General features: G+C 37.8%; 1 protein-coding gene across 1 annotated transcript in view; it reads right to left on the bottom strand.

The window, feature by feature from the left end:
• FUBP1 (far upstream element binding protein 1) overlaps positions 1-20229 on the bottom strand; it is a 34194-nt gene extending 13965 nt beyond the window's left edge. The window contains 21 exon segments of the mRNA XM_039556302.1: positions 2011-2156; positions 7008-7082; positions 7679-7807; positions 10618-10697; positions 10785-10939; positions 11731-11891; positions 12684-12825; positions 13416-13516; positions 13601-13703; positions 14386-14487; positions 14571-14669; positions 14749-14911; positions 15372-15429; positions 15729-15800; positions 15895-15944; positions 16748-16787; positions 17122-17160; positions 17997-18059; positions 19046-19136; positions 20102-20193; positions 20196-20229. Of these exon segments, the coding sequence (XP_039412236.1) occupies positions 2011-2156; positions 7008-7082; positions 7679-7807; positions 10618-10697; positions 10785-10939; positions 11731-11891; positions 12684-12825; positions 13416-13516; positions 13601-13703; positions 14386-14487; positions 14571-14669; positions 14749-14911; positions 15372-15429; positions 15729-15800; positions 15895-15944; positions 16748-16787; positions 17122-17160; positions 17997-18059; positions 19046-19136; positions 20102-20193; positions 20196-20214 (1980 nt within the window). The 5' untranslated portion in view covers positions 20215-20229.
• Between the last annotated feature and the right edge of the window lie 161 nt (positions 20230-20390).

The following is a 20390-nucleotide window of genomic DNA, read 5'->3' on the forward strand; positions in this document are numbered from 1 at the left end:
CTATCTGAAGACAAAGACAACTCTGTCTAACAAGTGGTTCCAAGGACTTCAATGTTACGATATGCATACTTTAAAACACTGAATGACAGCTGTCTCAGGAGTACTAATGAAAAAAACTCTTACTCAGATAAACAGAAACATGATTTTCTTTAGCTATTGCTAAAAGTTTCAGGAATACTTACCCACAAAACTCAGATTATGTGTATGTATATATAAGCAAACCTACGTTGCTGAATTAAGAAGCAATTACGATTTCCTAAGATACCAGCACTGTATTCCAACATAATATCACACAAGTACAGCATTTGCATTATGTGGAACATTGACAAAAAGATACTGTTGCAGTTCATCAATTTGTCATTCTGATGTACTTACAGTGCAATGCTCCTTGAAGGAACAATCAAGGATGATACACAGCACAGTCCTCCTCACCCCTATAGAGCTAGTTCTATACTGGCTGGATCAAACCTGCACTTCAACAGACAATGGCAAGACAGACTGTAGTGCATGTAGTCTAATATGCAAAGAGCCAATAAATATGCAAAGAGCAAACACAGGATTTCAAGAGAATCAGCTTTTTAGTATGAGCATTAGAGCAATAAGAAGTTTCAAGTATATATAAAAAAATAATCAGTTGATTCAAATACTTGAATATTTACAAAAAGAGAAGATATCTGCTCTGCAGGAAGTTCTCAACCAGTCCCACCACTCAAACAAAACAGCGTTTTAAGGACAGATGCAATTTTTGTAACTACTATGCATTACCACATTTACTTTTCTACACTGAATTTTGAAGTGGACTACTTTAAACTGAAGGCTTAAGCACATTACACTTTCAAGTTTTATAACTAGTCTGAAAAAATCCATAAAATAATTATGCAGGAACAGTTTTGAAGTACTCAATTAAAAACAAAAGTTATCTGTTATAGCAGCTGCACAGGTCTGAAACAGTGGTCATGTATAAAAGGAAATTTCACTGTTAATGCAATGGAAGTATGCCAAAAGATCATCTTCTTAAACACATGCAGTTTTAATCAAGTAGAAAGAAAATTAAGGTATCAAGATTACTGGTGCTAGGCAGCAAAATACAATGAATGAAAGAGATCCTCCTTCTACAGCTATTCTGCAAGAGGGGAAAAACATGCTAATCACAAGATTTTAAACTCAACAAAGTTTATGGGGGGGGGGGAAAAAACCCAACTCATTTGTGTACAGGTACCTTGATTCAGCGTTGCAAATCAATCCTATAATTCTGCATATACCCACATATCCAACTTACCGACACAGGAGGTTTCATATTATTTATTGTAAAGCACAAAACAGGCATTTTAAAAGTGATAAAGTATACATTGAAAAAGTACATTTATATCACAAAGCATTGACCACATAATTGCAAATACATTTGCTGGAATGTGTACATCTACACTAATACTAAAAACAAACCATTTTTTTCATTTCTACACAGAAATATTACCTCCTATCAGTAGTGATAGATATTTTGTACATTTTCAAAAACACTATTTTTTTAACCAAAATTAAGATCTTCATCAAGGCGTCTGCATCCATACATTTAACAAAGGTTTTTTCCCCCACACAATGAAGCAAATACTGTATTGTCCACTTCTTATTATTGGCCCTGTGCAGAAGAGATACATAAGAGATACACAAAAAGTTAAAGAAAATCCTTTAAATTGAGCTAACTCAGGAGTGAAGCCTTTAAGAAAGAAAAATTGGTTAATGTAAATGGTGGTGGCTTCTTGCATGATTTTCAAAACCCTGGGAGGAGAAAGTTTTTCTTCTTTAAAAAAAAAAAAAAAAAAAACAATCACCAAACATATGGATAGATACAGAACTCAAGTTATCAGGTAAACAGTCATCTACTAATTATTCTGATAGCTATTTTGCTAGAAAAAAAGATGCATACTCCAAAGGAACAAAGCAGGAGACATGCAAAAAAATATCTACAACCACTGAGACAGAAGCCAGGCAAAAACCACTTTAAGACTGTACCTGTGGTGCTGGAGGATGCTGTGGCATTCCCTGTGGACTTGTCTGAGCGTAGTATGCTGCCTGCTGCCTGTAGTACTCAGCCCACGCTGCGCTGTAATCTGGCTGACCGCCCGGAGGAGCCCCAGCAGGGGCAGGAACAGCTTGACCTGCAAGTAATTACAATTACACAGCTTTGTTGTTGCAATAGAAATGAGAAAACGTCAAGATCTCAGCACCTGACAAACATCACCTAGCAATATACCTCCAAGGCTTTTGAATAAACTTGTGGTGGGCTTTTTCAGCCTGAACACTCATTCTATTATTTTAATGTAGTGATTCCCATGTAAATCAAAACTGAGGAACAATGAAGACAGTTTTTTCTGCCTTTTGATTCATAATAACGAATCATGTTTAAAGCCTGCTGACCTAAACAGCAGGCTTTAAACATGATTAATACAGCAGTATTTGAATACACACCAAGAGGCAAAACACTTTGTAATCCACACCTAGACTAATTTTATCTTATTTCACAGACTGCATTCATTAGCTCAGCAGATGCCAGTTCATACACTTCCCCAATTCTGGCATCCTTTGTGCAATTACAAGGTTATTGCAGGTTATATTTTTCAAAAAGGCAGTAATTTTTGTAAACCTTTACTCCACCACAGTCCTAAAACCTGCTTCCACACCTCGCAGAAGTTCCAATCCTCTACAAACAAGAGCGTGTGCAAACACACTCTCTCAGACAGCTCAGAATTACTGCTCCTTTCAACAAAATCAACTGACAGACTAAAATCCCTAACAGCGACAGACTGATACACAAGGACTCTTCAGCTTATTAAAAAACCAAGCAAAACAATCAAAGAAAATTACCACCAACCGTTCAGTCATGCTGTTCTTCCACAGGAGATTTGTCACAGACATCTTTACTTCCTTTTCCCCCCCAACTTCAGAAACATCAAGTACAGCCCTCTTAGTACCACAACCTTCTTTATAATTTCTGAGAGGTGTTTTTGCAGTTACCACTACAAAATGTACAGGACTCTAAGCAAAGTAACACACTCTAAGCACAAAACATCGCAGGCACCCAGACAGAAGGGTTTTATACTTAGTGCTTCATTTGAAGTTTCCTGAACTTCCAAACCAGAACTTTTATTACTCTGCTATGACACTTTTGATTTACATTCTTAATCCATTATTTTTCAAATCAAAAGTCAGAATTAGGATACTACTAAAAACCACCACCTCTGCAAGCTTTTTCTAAGATACTAGGAAAAAAAAAAAAACCCAAACCCAACAAAAACAAACCACCACATCCCCATCACCCTGCAGGAAATAAACCCAAGCAAAATGCAAGTCTGCCCCCTGTACAATTCCTTGTGCACCCAACTGTCTCTTCTGCTATGAACAAAAAGGGGCAGCTTCCACTGGATGAGGGCTGGAAGTTTTCAATCCTACCTGAAACCACCTCACCTTTTACTAGAATACAAAACCACTGAGCAACCTTCTGAGAAACACGAATATCAAAAATTCTAATGAAGTGTTTTCTAGGATGTCAGACAGAAGGTTGATTTTGTCTGGTTGGGTTTTTTGAAAATACTTTAACAAAGAAAACTCACATAAAGAATCCTAGCTATTTCACACTACTCCTACACATGTATAGTCTTCTAATCCTCTCAAAAACATGACTTGTAAGCAGAGAACGTGAGTATTTGGCAAAGCACTAGCCTGGAAGCCATTGAAATACAACCTTCCATTTTCCAACTGCCTTTACAACTTAGTTTTTCTACTTACACTGTAGGTAAGCTCTGGAAGTCCATCCATCTTTATTTGAGCTTATACAGTAAAGGAATTTCTACAAAAACTTAAATTTCTTCAACGCTTTAGAGCTGTAATCACATTTTACAACTTTAAAAATGTGGTGAATTACAACTTACAATTTACACTTCTGATCAGTTATTTTAATAAAAATTATCTTTAATATGGTTACAAATTATCCAAGGATACTCTCTTCCCAAGTTCACCATTACTTTGAGATAATAACTGTACGTACAAATTATTGTCAACACAACTGAACGTCAAAGAAAAGGGATTTTTTTGCACATTATGACCCAAGAACCTTTGGGCATTTAGCCAACTATGTCAAGGCAGCACTGAAATTCAAGTAATAAATCAAATATAGAAAATTTAACATCTACTCAAAGATGTCAAACTGGACTTCTGTCCTGAAATGGGTATTTTAGGTGCACCATTTCCCTAACTGCAAGTAGTTCTGAACTTACACATGGAATTCAGCAATTTAGTCAAAGCTTCCCTTCAGTGTAGAAGCTGCACCTGCTTGTTAATATCAAAATTCAAAGGGAACACTTACGGATAAGACTGGTAAATATGAGAAACACAGAACACCTGTTTAAGGAGGGCTGAGAAAGGAAACACCAGCAGATTTTACCGTTCAACATTATCAAGAGTGATTCTAGTAAGAGCAAACTGTTTTGTTTCTTCTTTCCCACTACAATGCTGAGCAATCTTTTAAAAACACTTCCACTACTTTATTATGGAATCCTTTAACTGTATGTCAAGCCCACAGTATATGGGAATGACTTTAAACAATAAATTTTCTAATTTCAATAGTGGCATACAGATCATTTACTAAAAAATGTCTTCATGTTTAAAGGGAACTGTTATCCATAAGAGACTTTTTGGAGTATTTGCTACTCAAAGGAGTAGCCCCTGAAACAAGGGTCTGAAAAAGGAGATGGACTTTGCCACTGTATTTCTGAGTCAGAAAACAGGTTCACTTTCAAGTCACTGTTCATTAAAAAATACAGTGAAGTGTTCTCTGTGATTAGCAGAGTCATATCACACCAGAAGGAAGCCACTTTGAAAACACTGTTTGGATGGGCATATTCAGGAGTGTTTTATCATTTTCAGATCACTCATACTTGACTAAGTATGAGAAAAATCAAAACACCAATTGCAATATCACAGGAAACTTGTTCAGCTCAGTACTGTTTACCCTCAGAGGCTTGCCAAAAGGATTATCAAAAGAGTTTTCAATAGCAAAACCAGCAAAACAGCAGAACTGGTTGGGCTCAACAACTCTGAATTTCAGTTCAGTTCTCTCTAACAAAGTTTAGTGAAATTATCTGTGCTGTGAAAAATCTCAGTCATCAAAGAGATTGTAATTCCCATCCTTTGGCACAAGTTAATGGGGACAGAAAATTACAGTACAAATGGTACCTGGAGAGCCCATGAACTTGCTGTTGGACAACCTTCCTGCCCATCAGATCTTCCACTGCTTCTTAACATAGTTACCGAGGTGGGGAAAATCACCACCATTTAGCATTACATCCAACTGAATTCCTCTTTTCTAAGAGAAATGCTATCTACCACATCAAGATTCTGCAGCAGAAAGTTCTCATGATTTACATAGTCAAGTTATATAGGTCCAGCCATCAAGAACTCTCCTTCAGGCAAAGAACTCAATCCAAACTAGAAAAAGAAATTAAGATGAGAACTGACCTTGTGTTTTTCCTCTTAGTTGATTGTCTTGGCACTTTTTACATTTTGCATTTTAAGAGCAACTATTTTTATCTCCCAATGTATTTTTTTGGCTCACATTCCTCTTTGAAATTGTTCCCATAAACTCTATCCTAGCACCTTGTAACTAGCTATTAGTTAATCTGAGCAAGTGCAAGACTAGTGCAAGCCAGACTTCCCTTTCCAAGATAGCAAATTAGAAAGATGGCTGAGCCCCTGCCAACAAATTACATTATTTAAAAAACAGTAAAAACCACCCACAACTTTGCATTTTAAAATGTGAGCAAAACTAACAGACAGTGAATTGAGAAGAAATAGCTAAATGAAGCAGGAAGAAGAAAAATGGAAAGGCCTATCATCTTAAAAATCTTATGTTTGGGAGTTGTAACTGTTTTAGTCTGATACACTATTATTGAACTAAATAATCATTATGTATTTTCTGTTCAATTCATCACTTATGCTGTGCCAAAATAAAGAATAAAGGTAGTTATGTCTTGGCAACTAATTACCAATACAGTGGAAGGTTTGTAAGAGGAATTAAGCATGTTATTAATCTTAAATCTGAATGTTTTTAATATTCCATGAGAAAACTGAGTGCAGTTGGAAGATGGCAAAACAGCCACCAAACCCTCCCATGCAAACAAAGATGCATCCCTAACAGGATGTTGCTGTATTTCTGGTCAGAGATATCTGGGAAAGCACTGGCATTCCTAAGCCCACTGGGGCTCAGTATCCAGAGCTCCACCACCTACAGTGGTCCACAGCCGGACACCATGGACAGAACATGAGCTACACGACATCACCATGATTTAAACAGTAATGGCACCTTCTGCCAGTACATAAAACTCACACACTCTTTCCTTATACAGAAAACAATGAAATAATCAACTTAACCAGCATATTCATTTCATTTTTATAAAAAAAGCTACCAACAACATGTAACCTGCAGTTTAAACACAGCTCAAGTGCTGCAAAGCAAATGCTATTTAAAAAAGGGCACAGTATAAATGGAAGCTAATTATGATACTTTAGTAACCTGAAACACAGAAAACAAGTTACAAGAAAAGAAAATTATATGTAATCTGAAGAGAATTGGGAAACAACTATCAAACTCTAAAAACAACAGCTACATAAAGGAGATCAAAGCTGAACTTCAAAACTTGGGAAATATACTTTTAAACACTCAGATTGAAATATTTAAAAGATGTTGTTTCCCAACAATCAAAGACATCTCCTTAAGTTCGAAGCATTTTTGTAAAGCTGATTACTACCCTCAGTACCATGAAATCCCTAAAAACAACACAAAATTAAAGTCTGTTTCTCAGCAGTATTTGATTCAGAACACATGTGACTGTGGATTTTTATTTTTTTGGGGTAAAAACCCCATCTCATCCAGCAAAATATGCAAGTCTCCTAAAACATTCCACTGTGAATATGGAAGAGAAAAAAAACAACAAAAAAACCCCCTGCACACTTACCCATTTTTTTGTAGTACTCCTCCCAGGCCTTGGTATAGTCAACCTGCCCTGCTGGTGCTGGATTTGGCTGATCTCCTGAATTATATTAAAAACAGTCAAACTAAACTACTGGGGTTTGTTTCATATATAATCCAAATAATCAACAGAAATTTTCAGTAATGGTCCCACATGACATCACTCAAATCTGACACTATAAACCTTTGTGGTACAAGCACAAATATAAACTACTAGTGAAAAAGACGTTTTCAAGATTCAGGAAGTGCATACCACTAGCAATACGAAACACCAAAATTCAAGTGGTAAGCCTCAGCCAGGCACAAAAATTAAAATAACACAACTAAATACCACAACTGTAATTGTCCTAAACCCACTGGAAGTAATGTGACCATTTAAGCAAATGGCAATCAACAGCTTAGCTCATTACATTTTTATTTATGACTGCTCTATGTAGTCGTTAAGTCAGCCCATGTTGCAGCAAAATTCTCTTAAATACATTACTCTCATTACTGCTGAAATTAATAAAAGCAATATTGAAGGCTATAAGCAATAGTTTCCCAAGAAAACCAGCTACCTAAAATAAGTTTACCCCATATATGAAGACAACAACAAAAAATAATGGGGTATTTACACCTCCAGCAACGAGAAATATGTCCATTTCACTCAATAGCTACCTTGTCCATTAGTTTGTGTTGTAGCTGGTCCACCAGGAGGGGCTGCAGGTGGTGGCTGTGCTTGCTGCTGATAATAGTGAGCATAATAAGCTGCCCACGCTGCTGAATTGGGATCTGTTCCTGGCTTACCTATGAAAACAGAATATAAACATTTATAATAGTACTACTATGAACAGAATGCTGTCCTCAATTAATCCTGTCCTAGGCATTCTTATTCTCCTCCAAAGAAAAATCCATCTCAACAAAATATCCATGTACATCCTTTAAGTATTCTTTCTTTCTAGCATAAACTTTTGATCAGGTTTCAGACTAATGTACTGTACAAAGTGTACTTTCATAAAGCTGGTGAGATAAAATAATTTTAGAACCCTTTCTACTACAACGCCACTTATTAATCTTACGTGTGATAAACAGAAACAGATTTTTCAAGTTTATTTAAACAGTCATGTTAATAAATGGAAACAGCAATGAATCATTCTAGCACCAAACAATTTCAGGGTTTTACTTTTGTTAGAACCTCACGCTAATGACACTGGCAACGGTGGAGGAGGCGTGCCAAATACATATTTCTGAAACAGAAGAATACAAGACTTACTAGGCATTTGCAATGCTTGTCAGTTTAACTTTAAGGTAACAGTAAAATAGAGAAACACACAGCATTTTAGGAACCTGAATCCCCATACATGGCTATTAAGCATCACTGTTTACTTACAGCTTTTTAGTATATAAAAAAATAGAAACAGTTGCATCTTCTGCATCTATCTCCATGGTTCCTTATTTTTATCTACATCTAGGCAGGCCAATGATGCTGTTTCCTAGAGTTTTATTTCTCTGTTTTTCACATATAGCCTTTAGGAATGGATTATTCTTGCTGAGTCACAGATTGATTACATTACCAGACTGGCAATCCACAATACCTGAAAATCTATTATTAGAGAACATAGTATGTTTTACACAACCAGCATATATTTGCAAACAGTATTTGCAGTCTTAAAAGAGTAAAAGTATCTGCAAAGAAATGCAGCCAACTGAGGAGAGAATTTCACAAAAGGATATGAAGACAACTGATACTTTAGAATAACTGTACATGGGAACGGAAATATAATCCTCCCTAAACAGGAAACAGGTAGGGCAGTGAATAATGGAAGATGAAGAAATCCCTTGAAAAAGACATTCAAGAAGAAACCCACAACAACAAATTAATGCTAAATGAAATCCTGTGACAAGTCAGATGTAACCACTTCAAATGCACACAGTATCAGAATACAGAAAAAAATGTTAACACTTGACTACTTCCTGTTTTAAATTACACTGCTTCCATCAATAATAGTGGATTTAAACTAACACAGACTATATTCTAAGGTTACCTGCAAATATCAAATAAGCCATTGCTCAATTCCCCATCTCCTTCCCCTTAGCTACTTCTCTAGAGTAGAAGAACACAGAGCTGGATTCATTAAATTTCCAAAGAAATCTGACTGTAGTAACTAGCTCCACTTTCATGTGACAAGGGCAAGCACAGGTCTGGAGAAAGCACCTCTGAAAAAAATACTAAAATAACCCATTTGTTACACTGGAATGAGTAACTAAGAGAAAACTGTAGAAAATTAATCCAAAGAAATGCTAGTCAAAAGAAACACCAACTTCAACTGCATATATGACAACTTCATTAGATTTTTAAGAGAAGTATTTATCTAAAAAACAGTTACAGAATCATCAGGATGACATCAAGGGAGTATTTGCCATTTTTTCTTACACAGCCTTTGTGTAGATAAGTAACTTTATAAAATAATAAAGAAGGTGGTGTGAAAAAGGCTGTAACATTTTAATAGTGGTTTTGCTATGCTGAGACCAAGTCACTTTGAATTATTCTACTTCTAAATAATGTCAGCAGGCATTTTTAAATACGGAACTGAATACATGCAGAACTACCTTGCATGGAAGTTTGGGAACTAAACCCAGCAATGGTTCTTTGCAAAGATACAACCTGACACATACATATAGTCCCCTTCTCCACTAATGGATCCTATGTCAGGATGAGTGACTATCAGAAAATATTTGTCATTTATAACAAAAATGATATTGAGATCTTTTGGCTCAAGTTCTGAGAAAACTCAACCTCAAACAAATGAGGTACAACAGACTCAAGCATCTAGCCTTACCATGCCTTCTGTGGCTGATGTTCCATTTCCCCATATCCTCTAGTCCAACCAAAGGATGTAAACTTAAAGAAAAGCAGGATACTACAACTTTGGAAGTTGTAATTAAGTAAGAACTCCCAGTCTTGACAAAGATAAACAGAAATAGAAGAAACAGATTCTACAAAGACGGGTTTCAGAAGAATATACAAAACTATTAAAAGCAAAAGCTCAAAATACACAACCCTAACTAGTTTTACTGTATTAACAGCAAATTACCAAGGTTTTAGCCCTCAAAAAGGACTCAACAAAATACATTTGTGTATATCAGACTCTTAAAAGTAATTCTAATAGAACAAAACCTAGAAACATTATAGCATTAACTGTAAAAAGACAGAGCAGTGAAGACTGTTTAAAATCAGAAGTCATCTACTACTAGAGAAAAAAAGACATCCTCAATAAAGAACTTTAGCAAAAACATCAATTGTAAGAAAACTGAACTGCACAAAATCAGTGAACCAAGACTTGCAAAAAGTATCATAAATAGGGATGCAGTATCAATAACACTTGTAAAAAAGCATATTCCAACTGTAACAATTAACTTTCAACATCTCACAAGCCACATAGGTAAAATGCAAAACATAAGTAAAATGACAATCAGTGAAGAAAAATCCAGAAAAATAGGAGTTTTTCAGCTTTATGAGTGTAACACAAGTGAACTGTATAATGCATATACTTGTAAGGACAGAATGGATGTACTTGAAACATACCCACCCTACAGTACAGCTGTGCATTTCTTACCTGGATCTGGTGGGTTAGGTGGCTGCCAGTGCGGATAAGCATTTCCCCATCCCTGTGGAGCATATGGAGCTGGAGGACCACTGCAAAAGACCAAGTCATACACACACAGTGAAAGCTGGTCCCAGGGTCACCTTACAAAGAAGGAAGTCAGCTGAAGCAATACTTACTGAGGCGCAGGACCAGGAGGGCCTGGATTATAAGGAGCTGGATTATATGGTCCCATGGGAGCACCAGGACCTGGTGGCCCAGGAGGTCCATGCGGGCCAGGAACAACACCATGGGGACCATGGGGAACAGGTGGACCCAATGGATTCACCGGACCCTGTAACAAAGGTAGCACAGACATAAGAATACACCTTGAGGTTCTCAATTTTTCAGCAATTTAAAAACATTTATCTGAACACTCTAAGTGAATCGTCTAACAGGTTTGATTGGTTTTAAATAAAGACAGTTACCTGCAGAAAACAGGCTTTTTAAAGTTTGATTAAGCTTAGGACTAGTTACAGTTAAAGGCAGCTATGGCAGTAATAACAACTAAAAAACTGCATTTATTTCAGTCCCGTCTTGAGGAAGTGAAGGATTTTACAAAAAACCCATGGATTTTTCCACAAGTTGCACTAAAAGCCCCACACTCTAACAACATTATCGGTTCTAAAATAAATCAATACACCTAAATCTGACTAACTAAAACTGCTTGTAAGATCAGGAACAAAAAGCCACTAGTGAATTTGATTACATGCCCACATATGCAAACGAAAGTGCAGTGGAACCGAAGGCGTAACTTGGATTAGAACTTTACCCAAATATACTGAGACTGAAAAGCAAAACACACAATTTAGTATCACTGATATCTAATATTCTGTGAATGTATCAAATTTCTCATATGCACAAAACTGGCATTATCAAGAACACACCATAGGATGTTGAAGAGATCAACTGTTTCCATTTCAAGATTTTGTTATGTTTATAGTACTTTAAATTCAGATAGCCATTATTATCAATTTATTATCTGATTATCTGGGAAATGAAAGGATAGAGAAGCATCCACAAAGGAGACTTGCTTTCACCTCTATTTAGCTCCAATAGTAAACAAAAAAGCAGTTATACACTCACTCCAATCTTTTCTTCTATTAGTTGTCGTGCATAATCTATTTGCTGGGGTGTTCCACGGATAGTAAACATCTTCATGTTCGGATCCGCATTAGGTGGAGGATTTCTTTGAAGTTCTATTCTAGCACCAGACTGTTGGCTTATACTTTTAATAGTTTCACCACCTACAATGCAACATAGAGTTGTTATGATGTGCATTAAAGCAAAAAATACTGATTCGAATCAGAGAAAGTCAACTGCGTGGAAGCTGAAAAGACATGAAAAGGCACCTATTCTTAAAAGCCAATCAAGAACATTCTAGCAATTTAAAAAAAAACTCTTCAGTGTAATATAGAGATTTAATGGCAATAAATTAGTAAAACAAGTTATTTTTTTATTTTAAAGACCACAAAAATGTCACTCAGAAACAACAGCAAAGAATTCTGACAACCTTGTCTGTTTTTTTCCATTCATGTCAACATTTAATATCAGACATGAGTAACAACTGACACACATGGTTATTAGTAAATACACTTAAAACCCAACCTCCCTATAAAGGGAAGGAAGCCCAAATGACAAAAAAGCCCCACAGAGGCTGACATGCTATTTAAGTCCACAATTTCTTGCAGTGCACCAAAACCACAAAGTTAAATTCCCTGAACTGGCTCCTCCTCCTCCAGGATCCAGAAAAGTTATATGTACCATTAGTATACACAAAGTCTTCAAAACAGAGGTAATTTAGCAATTAAAAATTTTTAAAAAATGACAGAATCACAAAACACTCTGAGTTGGAAGGGACCCACAAAGATGATGGAGTCCAACTCTTATGTGAAAGGCCCATACAGGGATTGAACATACAACATCTGCATTATTAGCATCATGCTAATCACACGCCTCTGTAGCATGGCATTTGTCCAAACAGAAAAGCTGAGTGGTTTTAAAATAACATATAAATGTACATATATAAGATATATTGCCTTTTCCAATGATTAATCCAGTTTTGCCAGTAGGGACAATAAAATTGAACTCCTGTAATCCACCAGGAGGCCCCATGTTCCAGTTGCCTTGGCCTCTACCCCTTCCTCGACCACCAGGTCCTGGTCCACCAGGGTTACCAGCCTAAAAAGAAGCACCAACAAATGAACATGTGCTATAAAATTACTGCAAACAAATAATGCAAACAGGTTACATGACATCATTTGTTAAGAAAAAACTGATTCTCTACTCAGACAGTTTTGGTAGTTAAAGCAGTACCTTTTACAGAAGGCCTAAATTACATTTTAGAATATGTTCTGTATAATTCTGTGTATGAAAGATGAAGGAAGGATATAGAAGAAAGCAGAAAGTCTCACATGTACAGAAATGTAATTTTTGTCTGCCTTCTGTAAATGCAGCAGTGGGGCTCATCTAACAATGAGCTTTTAAACACTGATTACAACCAAAAGTCAGAGCATATTAGCTTTCAACACAAAAGACAAGCAGCAGCTCTAAAAACCAGCCATATAGAGAAATGCCATGACTTTGAATCAGTACTGTCACTTGCAAAACTGTAACTGTAGAAGTAAACATTCATATTCCAGACCAAACTTTGAAGTAGATTCAAATGGCGTAACTAAATTATTTTCTTTAATTATACACACTTTTTGAAAATTTTGGGTCTTTCCAAAGCATGGGCAGGAGATTTTAAAAACTGAACGACGTTACCCAACCTGAACACTGCGAAGGAGATCTGTAATAATTTCTGCAGCATGCTGACATCTGTCTGGAGGCCCTGTGATCTGGGCTATTCTATCGGGAGTTGTTCCATCATCTGGAATAAAAACGAACTATTCCAGTATACGCAATTCAGTAAATTTACACTTAATTCACAGAGAGTTATGAACGTTTTACAAACCTGGCTTAAACTGGATCCTAACACCAGCATCATTCTGGATCTTTTTTATCATCTCTCCATTTCTTCCAATTACAATACCTACAGCAAATCGTGGTATTGGAACCTGGGCAAAAAAAACCAAACCAAGATGCTGATGACACAGGCATTCCCAAAAAATCCACACAATGAAAGGGTTAGAATTAATTATAATTGTAAACTAGGGCAAGATCAATGCCACTTCAGGCTTTTTTGAAATGGTATTTTTTAATATCAAGTCACAAGCCTAGCACATACTGGACCAAAGTATCAAACAGAAAGTGATTTTCTGTTTTACAAGTTCTCATAGTGGTAGCAATTCCAGTGGATACTATACTTCTCAGAATAAAAGAAAAAAAAGAAAAAAAGAATTTATGAAGTGTCTAAAATTCTAGGAGATGAAACTTTAAGCCTCTCCCCTGATGAACAGTTACTAGGCTGTGACTTGAATTAACAGGTGGACTTGAACATCCTTCTGTAAAGGCCAAAGTCCAATTTCAGTAACATTATAGAATTATATACTCGGCCATAAAATTTACTTGCACATTTGATAAAAAACTCCAGCTACTTGACATTGTTTGTAACTGCTGGAAATGCGAAGTGAATGCCGCACATCATTTAGTGCTGCGAATTCAGAAATGATCGAGTAATACTTACATGCCATAATCACTTCTGAAATCTGGTTAAAAGCTTTCATTGGTATTACCCCACTTAACATTTTAAAGTTAACATCTCAAAATACAGTGAACAAGTTTTTCAACCATGCTTACGTCTATCCCTTCATTTCCTCCTATTCTTGACCCATATTCGTTGCGCACCTCTCTAAAGCCACCTTGATCACGAATTAACTCCAGCACCATTTCCTTGGCTTGCTAAAAGAAGAATGAAAGGTTGTTTAGGTACTGCAACATCAGAACAGATTAGAAAATGCTCTGAATTGTGAAGCACTCCTTACCTGAACTTTATAAGGGTCTCCAGTTATCCTAAGGGGCTTGTCTGCACCAGTGTTCTGCGGACCATCTTGAATCATGACCATTTTGACACCTGCCCGCTCCTATTTGACAAAAGGGCGGTCAATACCCACTCAAATCCAGATTCAGTACTATCATATTTAAAAGAAGATACAGATATACCTGTAATTGTTTAATTGTCTCTCCACCTTTCCCAATAACTAATCCTGCTTTACTTGCTGGAATCATAATTTCTTGGACTGCATTTCCAGGTCCATCACCATGATGAAATCCAGGTGCAGGTCTTCCCTTTTCAACTATCTGGTCAAGTAATCTTTTTGCTGACCTGTGAAAGAAAATACACGTTTATAAATACTTATTCCTCCAAGTATCACTTGCCCACACCTATCCCGCTTGGAAATAGTCTTAACTTAAAAAGTTTCTGCAAAATAATTATGATTACTATCACTAAGAAATATGAAGCAAACTCAATCAATCTGCAAAAATAACTTAAGAAACTAACTGCAAAATAATAAAACCATCCCAATATTGGAATACAAAAGGTGGTCCTTTACCAAACACATTTAACAAAGTTACCTCCTCAAGGACCCTCACTATAGTTACACACAAAGCTTAACTCAGAACAAAAGCTGCTGCTTGATTCAGCATGCAAAGTAAGGACATTCGTACTTGGAACTACCACCACAACAGTGGACAAAAGCAAGTATATATTCACCATGCGTTATGTTAGCTGCCATCAGAATAAAATCATGATTACAGTCCTGACATCAGTTAAAAATACTTACTGAACAGACTCTGGTGTTCCAGTTAGCATACATGATCTTTCAGGCAGGCCTCCACTATCTGCAATCATAAAATTAAACCAATTTATCAGTAGTGTTAAGTCAGAAAGAGTTTATGAAATTAATCATAATACACAAACTACTGCAACTTCACATTCACTGAAGTAGAATAATCTATGCACCCCATTTTGCATTTCTTTCACTCATCATAGTTGAGATTAGTACAAAAAAATTAAACTACACCTTAAATGAAGGTTGAGGCAATTAGAAGCCATGAGCAATCTTCTGGACTTCCTGCCAACCGCCCCCTCCATTTCCCCAAACAGACAGGTTAACCGCCCCCCCCCCCCCAGTAGTTACCGGGTGCAATCTGTATTTTACAGCCAGACTCCTGCTGTATGCGTGAGATCTGCTCTCCGCCTCTGCCAATTACTTGGAGAAAGAAAATATAGAAAGATTATTTGTATTATCAGCATCTGCTACCATCCCTCACTGTACTACAAGACCACACACCCACACTACTTACTGAATCCAACCATCCCATCTGGAACTTTGTACTCCTCTGTCATGACAGACCTACAATGTTAAACAAAAGACAATGACCATCCAGAGACCAAACCAGTATTACATTTATACATATTGTCCCATTAAACTAAAGCAAGCTACTGCCCCCATCATCACCCTGGCTTACTTGCCTCCCACTACCTTTGGAAGTGATTATGCAAGCACAGTTCTACATAAGGTGACAATACACAGAAACAACACCAAAGGTTTATGTGTCATACAAATCAGTCAGAAGTTTTCCTTCACCCTCTTTATTAACAGATGTGCAATACAGAAAAGGCTACTGTAGCATTTTAAGTTTCATCTTTATATCCATCAAAGGATGCTGAAAATTTTGGTATCTCAGAACTGTCCAAAGCATATTAATAGTTGGATCTGACTGTTTAGGTAAGAAACAAGTGAAGAAAACCATGAAGTTGTAACACACACAGGTGAGAAATACTCTACATAAAGTTTGAATTATTTGGTCTTAGGTCATCCAGGTTTGCTTTTTGTTTACAAGATGGCATCACCCCCTTTCTCTTCAGATCTGCTTCGAACTTCTAGCTATGCTGCCTATGCTGAAGTAGTAAAAACCAGCCAACACATTTTCCTTTTATTAACCTTGATCCACAGCCTAGGCTGTGGAGAAAGGAAGAGACAGCAATGTAGGTACATTTTAAGTGTCTAACTTGGGACTTGCTGAAACTAAATTTCAACAGATCACACAAAGGCAGAATAAATGCTTCATGTGTTGATACCACTTTTTCAGAAAAATTGCTTGAAACCACTTTATTCCAATAAAAATCCTACATAAGATGTAATCTAACTCTTACCTTTGCTGCTGATGCATCGGTGGTAGCTGATTTCCAAAAGCTATAAACGAACATTGTTAAAATTAAATTCAAACAAGTGGTATAATTTACAATTAAGCTTCTCCCTTGATAACAAAACTCAATTGTATCAAATTTTTGTTCACTTTTAAAAGGTGTTATCAAAAGGTTAAAAAATGATAAAGACTCATCTGTTGCTACCACCCCTGTCAGTTTTACAAAGCTGACTCCCACTGCTTCAACAAGACATAAATCCCCAGCCATTTTTTTGGATCTCATTTATTCAAGTGTCACCTACCATAACACTTTCAAACTGTTGGTCTGACAATGTTACACTTGTTTAGGTTTTTTTTGGCAACAAAATAAAAATTACTTACAGTCATTCTGGGGAGCAACTTTCTTAGCATCTGGTTGATCTGCAAAATTAAGATTTTTAAAAATTTTTTTGCCAAGAAATTCAAGAAGTGCTTAAACCTTTTAGTGTGAATTGTAAATTTCCAGTGTATTTTAGCCCCCCCTTTTTTTTTTTCCCCTTTCTTTTTTCTCCTCCAATTTCAGGGAGTTGATCATCTGAATAAAAGAAAAAATCTCACGAACACTCAGCACTTGGTTAGTATAGCTGAAAAGATGTTAGATTTTTCCATATATCTATTCAGTTTAACAAAAGGCAGCTTTCAGAACGCACTGTATGTAGATAGCTCACAGATACCCAGTCACTGAAACCCAACTAAGACAAGGAACAAAGTTGAGCTTTGTTGGCTGCTCAAGCTAATGATGCTTCTATAGTAAAAAAGAAAAAAAAAATCAAATCCATAAAAAAATCAACAATGACTTAAAAAAAATAATTCTGACAATGACCACAAATCTAGACCAAACATCTGAAAATACAACGGTATCACATGGCAATGCAATCTCAATCTGAATGTTGATATGAAATCCCTATCCAAATATCAAGCATTTCATAGCATAAAACTTCACAAAAAAAAAGCAGATTCAAAGCAACTACATCACTATCGTCCAAATCCTTTCTGTACAGTAGAGAAATAAAAGGCATCATTAACCTATATCTGAAAAGATAAGACTTCAGATGCTTCCTTCCCACCCCAAAATAAACGCTATATGAACCACCATAATTTATGTGCAGCAAAAACTCAGACACATATTCCAAGAAATATTTGTGTCAATCCAGAAAGATCCACTAGTTTATGTCATGTTTACATACTAAACACAGGTAATAAATAAAAATTCCTGCCTTTAAAAGGAGAGGGCATTCCCTCCCAGTGTGTTGTACTGCTCGGACTTGTCCAAGAGCCATCTACACATAAAATAAAAAGAATACATTACATATATCATCTGAAGCATCATTAGCTCATTTTTGTATATTAAAAACCTCACCTTTCATAGAAAAAAAAACTTTACTGTAGGACACAAGAGCTCCTGACATAAAGCCTTAGTTACATTCTGTAGACTGAGTTTCAATCCTTTTAAAGGAAAAAAAAGGCATTTCTCTTTTGTGAGACCTATAAGAACATTTCAGCAAGCTCAGAGATTTCTTCCTGTAATTTAGCTAGCACTTTGTGTGTATATTAAACATATCAAACCCTGTTAAGTTCGAAGTGGCTGCTCTGTAAGAGACAGAAGATGACACACATGTTTCAGGAGAAAACTTTACTGCAGTGTAAGGCAAATCCAAAAAGCTGCAACAAGTCGTAAGATTTAAGTATGATCTTATCAGGGCTCACACACGCTGTAGGCTGAAATATTAGACAACACAGAAGTGTCTTCAGGGTAGAAAATTTACTTTCCAGTGTTTTTTTAAAGTCCTATGCTTTTACAATGAAATGCATTAATACTTTTATTTGAAACAGTGCAGTAATAAAGTTAATGAAACAATCAAGCTCCTGGAGCACTTCCTGCTCTAATTGTAATTTACAAGCGGTAATCAATCCCACGCAACCATGAAAGACTTCAATGACACCTGCACAGTCATTTTGCAGCCTGAATGTTTCTGTCCCTTTCCCCAGCATACATTTTTCTATTTGCAGTATTTAAACTACATATAAAATATTGTAAAACAGGCTTACATTCACTTCAGGTTAGAGCACAACGGTTTAAAACAAACTTTCCCACTAAACTGACGATGAGAAAGTATGTAATGATCTATGAAGGGAACGAAGTATTTTAATGCTGTGCTATGGGAAAAAAAAAACCACGAATCCACAAACAAAAACACCACCTGCAGTCTTTCTGGCACAGTGGCCATACTCCACAAAAATAAATGCAGCAAGAACGAGTGCGTACCTCCATCCTCAAGAGGTCTTTTCTGCCCTCCATAACCGTAGTCGTTTGAATTCATTGACGTGCCAGCATCTCCTCCAATTTTCGCTGCAATCTAAACAAAAGGCAGATGTGAGCCGAGAAAAAAAAATTAATTCGGCCCATCTTTATTCCACGTCCTCTAGAAGATTTCAGGGATTTAAATAATGCACATTAAAATGACCCTAAATAATTAAAAGCCAAAAGCAGTTATGCTCATAGAGGTTTTCTGTTTTAAAGACTTGTGCTCATCCTTCAACAGTAGAGCCTCCCAAATTTTCCTCACCCATTAAAAAAAAAAAACCAACGAGAATTTGGCCTTTGAACACCAACACTTTTTCCTAAACGAGGATTTTCTTTCTCTACGCGTTCTACGCGAAACATTGTGGTGTCTCACAGCAGCGCCTCACCGACTAAACAACCGCAAAATCCGACTACACCGGGTTATAAAATACTGCCAAAACCGCCACCGCTTATTAAGAAACGAGGCGAACATTTCGCCCAAGAAGCGATGAAAACATTGCCCGTGGTGCAGAAGCTACAAATAAAACTGCGGGATAAAGAGCTTCCGCAAGGGCCCTCGCTCTGCAGGCCGCGGCGCTGCCCAACCGGTCCGAGCAGGCTGCGGGCGCCGCGGGCACCACAACACGGCCCGCCCGCGGAGCCGCCGCCCTCCTGTCCCTCCGCCGGGCCGGGCCCGATAACGCGCCGCTACTCGCCCCGCCGAGATTTCGCCTCCCCGCCGTCGGGAGGGAGCCCGCGTTGCCGCTCCTCTCACCGCCAAATCCCCTCGGCGCTGCTCGCGGGCGATGGCGGAGCGGGGCCACAAATACCTCGCGGCCCAGAGCAGGCAGATAACGCAAAGAGGGCGTGTAGATAGGACGAAGCTCCCCCCAATACACACACACTTGCGGAGGGACCCCCACTCTCCACAGCCGAGCACGATGAGGGCGCAGCCCGCTCCTTGTTCCACGGCTCTGATACGGCGGCCTCTAGGCCCCGGGATCCCATTGATTCGGTAAGAGCCCCACACACACACACCTGCCTAGCCCTCTGCAGCGCGTCTTTAAAGGCATCGTTCACTCCTCCAGCCCCGCCGCCGCCTCCCCCGGGCGCGCCCGCAGCAGGAGGGGCACGGTGGAATAGTCCGCCATGGCCACCCCAGCGCCGCTCCGGCCGCTGCCGCCGCCTGCCAAGAAAGAGAGAAAATGGCGGCGGGCGCGCGCCTTTCACATTCCTGCGCGGCATCGTGCTCGGGGGAGCGCGCCGAAAGCTCGCGAGATCTCGGGCGGGATTTCATTGCGGGCGCCGAAGAACGTCGGAGAAGCCT

The sequence above is a fragment of the Corvus cornix genome, chromosome 8 (genome assembly GCF_000738735.6).
Source record: "Corvus cornix cornix isolate S_Up_H32 chromosome 8, ASM73873v5, whole genome shotgun sequence".
In the NCBI taxonomy this organism is placed as follows: domain Eukaryota; kingdom Metazoa; phylum Chordata; class Aves; order Passeriformes; family Corvidae; genus Corvus; species Corvus cornix.